Source organism: Phalacrocorax aristotelis, chromosome 10 (assembly GCF_949628215.1).
Source record: "Phalacrocorax aristotelis chromosome 10, bGulAri2.1, whole genome shotgun sequence".
NCBI lineage: Eukaryota > Metazoa > Chordata > Aves > Suliformes > Phalacrocoracidae > Phalacrocorax > Phalacrocorax aristotelis.
This window is the reverse complement of record NC_134285.1, coordinates 18,033,413-18,040,160: the sequence shown is the minus strand read 5'-3', so window position 1 is coordinate 18,040,160 and position 6,748 is coordinate 18,033,413. Positions and strand designations below refer to the sequence as shown.

Sequence of the window (6,748 nt, the reverse complement as noted above, 5' to 3'; positions counted from 1 at the left end):
CTGCAGGGCCGTGACACAAGAAAACACATCCATCTGCAATGGTGTGTACGCTGTGCTGTCCATGTGGTCACACACAGTGTACATTGTGCCATGCTATGGCACCCCATCAGGGATGGGCCCACCTTCTCCCCAGCTCCTCCGAGGCCACAGCACAGTGTCAGCAGCAGCAGCTCACCATGACCAAGCCCAGAGATAGGACCAACTGCTGTGCTCACAGGAGGTTTCACAGGCTGATGCATAGTCAGCGTATTAACCATGCTGGCCCTGTTACAGGGTCCAGCAGAGTCCAAGGGGTGGAAAATTATAGACTACAGACAAAAGTACCATCCACATGAAAAAAAAACCCAGAGAAATAATAAGTATTAAACCACCCAACTCTACGACTGATGTCTTGTCCAGGGAGTTAGAGCAGGTAAACTAAAATTAATAAATCAGACTCCAAGGACTGTATGCACTTTCCTCCCTGTCTGCATGGTTGTGGTTGGCAGCACAAGCCAGCCTTACTTCTGTTTCTTGGAGACGTGCCACAGCTGCTGCCACTTGACAGACACACCTGGATCTGGGATTACATTTTGATTTTTATTGAAATACAAAAAGTGCAAACTGTGAAATATAAGATTGATGCAGACTAGAAGGAAATAAACAATGTGAACCATCAAAACCCTGGCCCCATGCCTGACGAACATCAACAGAAAAGGCGGCAGGGAGCACCAGCAAAACAGTGGAGCCAAAAATTTTGCACAGGATCCCCTGTGCGTGAAAGAGGAAGGAGGGACCGAACTGGCCCTCAGCTCTCTCAAATTAGCAATCATTGCCACAAGGCATGCAGGTGGCCGCAGCATCCCCTGCACCACCCAAAAGCTTGGGTGCTGGTACACAGCTTGCGCCAGGGAGCAGGGAGGGATCAGAGGCCATTAAGACAGTGGGAGGCTTAGCAGAGGGGAATGGTCTAGGTGCCAAAAAGAGGGCTGAAGTGGAACAAGTACCCCCACAGGGAAAAATGGCTAATAGCTAACCTGAAAGACAAGCCATGGAAGACACCCTTGGCCAGCTCTACAGCAAGGAGAACACCAACACAAAAGACCAGCACCCTAATCCGATTCTGCCCCCCACCTATACGTAGCAGAGAAAAGCTGCCCAGCCAACATGCTGCCTGTGCAACGAGGCTGATCAGGTGAGGAAGGAATTTAACCCTCCTTGGGCTTGACAGATGCAGGCCCTGGCGGCCACCCACCCAGCGTGGGCTGCGGGCAAGCCCCGGCCAGTTCCTTGCTCAAGTCACAGGAGGGACATTTCCATACAAGGCATTCAGGAGAGCAGACTGCATAAGCAAAAGCAACCCTGGTTACTGTGCCTGCTCTGGGGCCCCCGGCAGCTCCAGAACGTGGACCAGCAGAGGAAAGGGGATATTTTCACAGGGTCCCTTCCAGGATTTGCAAGCATTTATCTGCTTCCTGCAGGCACTGAACTGGAGCAGGCTTTTATCCCTGCCTGCAGGGGGTGCACCAGTCTCTATTTTGCTGAAAAGGAACATTATTTCAAGAATTCACTTAAAAAAATAAAAAGCACCCACCAAACAAACTCCAGCCAGAACACAGACTTGCAGTTATCCCTTCTCTCCCCCCGGAGAGGAGCTAAGCTACCCCAGCACTGCTCCTCTTGCTACTGGGCATGGAACAGTCCTTGCTGCTGCACAGGGCCGGAACGTGCTACCCTCCCCAGGGAGCTGGGGCTGCACGTCAGGCCAAGGCTTAGCGCCCCAGCACACAGGCACTTCAGCCCCAAGTTGCTGACCTTGGGCTATTTTGCTGCAGGAGAAGTTACATCCTCTAGGGGGATGTAAATGAGGCCAGTGTCAGCTGCAGATACAGTCAAATCACCGCGTCTCCCTCCATGCTGAAACCTACGCAGAACTGGGGGGGTGCCTGCAGGGAAAGGGGACTGCACTGGGCTCCCTCAGCCTCCCCACTCCTCCCAGGCTGCCCAGAGAGCCTTGCCTCTTAAAACAAGCACTGGGGCAAGTGCACCTCTCTTCACACTGTCCCTCCCAGGAGATTACTCTTCCACAGCACATCAGCCCTGCTAACTTACTCTAGTAGATATTGCAGGTGAATTAGGAGCTGAGTATCTCTCCCTCCAAAACGTTTATATGATTACTGCTGTGATTTGTTCAGGCTGAAACAATTCATGTCCTGGCCAAACAGGAAAGACTCCTACTCTTAGAAGAGGGAGAGTAAGCAGCCTTGTAGACTCCATAGGGCAAAGTTCCCCAGTATGTAGAAGGGATCAGACCCAGCCCTCTCCTAGAATCTCTCTTGCTCCAGCCTTAGTAACGCCCAGTCTCTTGCTCACTGTTCCCACCCGTATGTTGGTGTGCCTCCTCCAAGCCAGGTGGCCGGATCCGCACCGCCCCGCAGAGCTGCCTGTGTTTGCACCCATCCCCATTCCAGAGCTTAGCAAAAAGAGCAATTTCCATTCCTGCAGCTGATGTCACTTATTTTGACTACAACTGGGGCACCAACTTCTGTCAGTGTTTAAAGGCAGGCTAAAATATTATGAAAAAGCAAATCCTATTTAGCATCCAGTAGCTTTTTAAAAATTAGTTCTGCTTGGTCCAAAAGATTTGTCCCTGTAGCCAGATGCGGCAGGGAGGACTGGCCCAGGCACACAGGGCACAAGATACAAAGATAAAACACACTAGTGGAGTAAGGCTAGAAGCACCCTACTAACAACCCTGCCGGGCCCAGGCTAAGGAGAGCGATCTCTTTGAGCTCAGGTAACGGGAACGCCACAACCCAAAGCCAACAGTAATGTCCTAACAGTATTGCAGCTGCTTCGGGAGGGTGCCAGGCCCACCCTGCTCTGAGCCTGCCCTGCGGACAACCTGATCTCTCCAGCACGCCCAGGGCATACAGAATGCATCTGACCAGGCTTCCGTGGTAGGATGGAAGGAAAGTACAAACCGAGGAGGAGATGGGCCGAAGGCCCTTGGCATGGAGTAGCTGTTCCCTCACAGCTTTGGCACATGAGTGCTCAGCACCTGGGAAATCCATAATCTAGGCCTGGTGCACTCCACAGTGAGGGTTAGCCCCAGTCCCCAGAGCTTCCCTCAAGGCCATGCTCTCTGTTACCCTGTACTGAGGAAAGCTCTGCTCAGAAAGACAACTAGCCAAGGCGGTCTGTGCCAGCCAGCACAGATACACAGGCCTGACGGAGAAGGGAGAGGTCTTGTGCGGCTGCCATGGGGAAAGGCAGTGATCCTCACCGTGTGCAGCCATGCAGCACCACCAGGGCGCTTGCTCCCTGCCATTCAGGCTCACCAGCTCCCAAAGGGCCCCAGCCAGCCCCCCCCCGCACAGCCAGGTCTGGCATGAGTCAGGCTGGAAATGCTGCTGGAGGGACAAATGGACCTGAGCTGGGTAACTATGGGAGGCACCTCACCCACTACACCCCAATGAACACTGAAGAGTATCTGGAGTGGGTGATCCCAGAGAAGTTTGGGCTAAATTCAGCTTCCTTACATCAGAGTCTGACAGGTATACAGCCTGTATGCTGTGAGCCTGTTCTTCACTTGCCAGCCAAATGCATGGGGGCGAGTGGTGCTTGCAAGTGCAGGACACGCTGCCACCTGAAGCACAAGGGCTGCCTGGCTTCCTTCCCTGCTTTAGGTGCCTCTGGGGAAAGGCAGGATGCAGGTTCAGTGCTGAGAAATGGCACTCACAGCAGGAACGTCTCTGCCACAAAACACCGCAAGCCTGCCCTAGCCCAGGCAGCCCAGCTGGAGCTATTGGGAGCTTAAACATAAAAAGATCTTTGCTGAGGAAGGGACCAAGGAGGGCAGAAAAACTGCACTTGAGGGAAGGAGGAAAAGAAGGCAGGTCATCTGATAGGGCAGCAGGCTGGTGATGAGCCCTGCAAGAGCTGCACAGAATGGCAGGTGGGTTAGGACTCCACCCAGCAGCAGCTGGGACACCAGCTCCCCTTCCCCATCCGGAGCAGCAGGTGTCCTGCTTGCTTACTTACACACTCTCTCCACCATCTATCTCCACAGCCCTCGCTCTGCTCATCACCCAGAGGATCAATGGTCCCTTTGCATTGGAGACAGCTTGGTCACAGCTCCCAAGACAAGGTGGGAAAAAAGGTGGGAAGGTGGGCACAGTGTGCTGGTGTCGGCTGGCCTGGATTCAGGCCTCCACATCCTCAAAAAGCTCCTTCTGGTGGTCCAGCAGGAACTTGGTAAAGGTATTGATGGGGTTGATGGCTTTTAGGGTGATGGCTACATCTTTGGCCCACAGCAGATTTGGGCCAAACACAACTGCCAGGTTGGTGTTTGTCATCTTGTTTCTGTCACTGTGAGCAGAGACCTATGTGGGAAGGAAAGAGACCATTGTGAATCCTACAGAACACCACAGCAACTGCTGTCTACCTTCCCCAAAGCCAGAGCTGACACCCCAAGGGCAAACAGGAGGAGAGAAGCTGAAGGCCCAATGCCACAAGATGGCTGGGGGAAACACACATGACATCCAGCATTCAGGAGGTGAGGAGCAATAGCTTGCAATTTGCCACTATGGCTTAGCCACCAGGCCATATCGTAACAATATGACCAAGAGCACCATCAGCCAGTATCTCTACAATCCAGAACACCACTCAAAACAAAATTATCTTCCTTCTTCCTAGAACAGTCTTGCAGTGGCCTCCCTGGCAGCAGAAAGTTCTGTAGGCCAGATCCAAGACGCCTCTTCAAGTCTAATCTCAGATATTTTGCAGTTGTACCTCCACCCGGAGGAGGTTTCAGCCTCCCTGGTACAGACTGCACGGGCTTAATGCCCGCCTGCACCTCTCAGTGTTATGAGAAGCAACTGCTTAGGCTAGTTCATCATGATCATTCTTGATCTCTGTATAACAAGAACATAAGGTAAAGAAAGGCAATTTCCTAGCTTGAGACTCATTTCCTCTCAAAGGCAAAGAGGGAGCAGGTAGTCAAAAAGCTGACGCAAGGCACAGGCAACTGAACTAGAATACAACTGCCCACCTTTGGAGCGGCTCACCTGCACCAGAAAGGCTGTCAGTAGATGGAGCACTTGGTAGTTCTCTTCTGGCAGAGTCTGGAGTGTTTTGCGAACAACATCCACACGATTCACCTCCTCCACACCTAAAAATCAAGGGAGACAGTACAAGCAGGTCCACGAGGAATCCTTAGTACCCATCCTGATGAAAGCCCTGTCTGCAGTCACAGGGCATCCCATGCAGGACCTCCCCCCTCCCCGAAGACATCTTTGCCCTTGGCTGGTGCAGAATTCAGGGAGTAGCACGCTTGTTACAACTCACTCTGGAAGCTGACAACATGGCTGTAGAGGCCAAAAGTGAGGATGGGCTCAGGTAGCTCCCTCAAGAAGGTCTTGAGAATGACAGCAGGGAGGTGGACATCTTCATACTGTTGGAAATCTACAGGCACACCTGAGAAAGTTGAGCAGAGACTCAGTGCTCACTGGCCAAAGCAGGACCTCCTCCAGACAAAGAATGGGACATGGTGGCCAGAGCCCAGAGCTAGGGAAGCAGTATTTTAAAGAACACAGAGAGGGTACTGAAGCACCACGTCTTCTAGCAGAGCGGAAAAATGTGTCCCAAAGGCATATACAAAGCACTGCTGAATCCAGCACTGCATCTTTAGAAATCATCAGATGAAACAGATGACAAGTTTCCTTTCTGGTCACCTTCAGTCCCTCCAATATAACCAGATGAAAATGGTAAATCCCACCCTGAGAAACAGAAATTTTCAGGAAGGAATAGAGCAGCAAGGGGAATGTGAGTGGGAAGGAATATGCTTTCCACACAGCAGAAGTATCAGATGTTTCTCCCTTGCAACTCGGGTCAGACCCCGATGGGGCCTCACCTAGAGGCCTATCAGAGGAGGAGACAAGCCACTCATTAGTTCCAACTAATTCCAGCTGGACAGCAGTAGTTAGGGAGTGAGAGGGGCTCTGCTGAGTTTGGGCACTTACCCATGTTGTATTTTTGCTGGACCTCCCTGACAACCTGTGTATTTGCTGATCTCCGGAAAATCCCCTCTGTAGCAAGAGCTGTGAAAGAAGAGTAAATGGAGAAGAAAGATCAGCCATGTGAGAGTCAATAAAAATGCTGGTCTTAATCATAAATCCATGCTGGGGGACGTTCAGACAGATGTCAACAAAGCCCCTTTTTTAGAGTATGACATTTCTTACTGCTTCCACTACGAGACAAAGGATACAAGGAGCATTTTACTACTCTTGTACAAGTGGGAGTATGGACAACTGGAAGAAAGAGGTCTCCTAAGCCCTGCAGAATCTCTGTTGAAGGCTATCTCAACCAGTTCAGGCCTTTACACCTTATTCTAGGCTGCTGTTCTTCTTTATCTTACCACACTCTGGATGGGAACTTGGGTGGAGGAGGGGCTGCTGACATGGAAAGAAGTGGGGCTGAAGACTTACCGTGCTCTTGCAAATAAGCAACAGTGTCTCTGACCACCAGAGGAACAGGAGATTGATCAGGGCTCTTCTCCCTGAGACTGCGGGAAGAGATAAAAGGTTACAAATGACTGGTCCTCCCTGTCCTGCAGCCCCTGAGTCTTGAACTTGCGCACACAAGTGCTATCACATAGGATCTTGCTATCCCAGTCCCTGGTTCAGCCACCCTCACGTTCGATTGTCTATAGCACTTGATAGCATGGAGCTTTTCACCCCTCTCAGGCTACTAACAAGCTCAGGCACAC

The 6,748-nt window shown here is 51.6% G+C and overlaps 1 protein-coding gene across 5 annotated transcripts in view; it reads right to left on the bottom strand.

The window, feature by feature from the left end:
• Window positions 1–558: 558 nt before the first annotated feature.
• ARHGAP1 (Rho GTPase activating protein 1) overlaps window positions 559–6,748 on the bottom strand; it is a 26,099-nt gene continuing 19,909 nt past the window's right edge. For all 5 annotated transcript variants that reach the window (XM_075105493.1, XM_075105497.1, XM_075105496.1 and 2 more), the window contains exons 9-13: window positions 6,468–6,544; window positions 6,003–6,080; window positions 5,329–5,457; window positions 5,049–5,152; window positions 559–4,364 (exon numbers count right to left, since the gene is read on the bottom strand). In XM_075105493.1, the coding sequence (XP_074961594.1) occupies window positions 4,185–4,364; window positions 5,049–5,152; window positions 5,329–5,457; window positions 6,003–6,080; window positions 6,468–6,544 (568 nt within the window). In that variant the 3' untranslated portion in view covers window positions 559–4,184. The remainder of the gene's footprint in view (window positions 4,365–5,048; window positions 5,153–5,328; window positions 5,458–6,002; window positions 6,081–6,467; window positions 6,545–6,748) is intronic.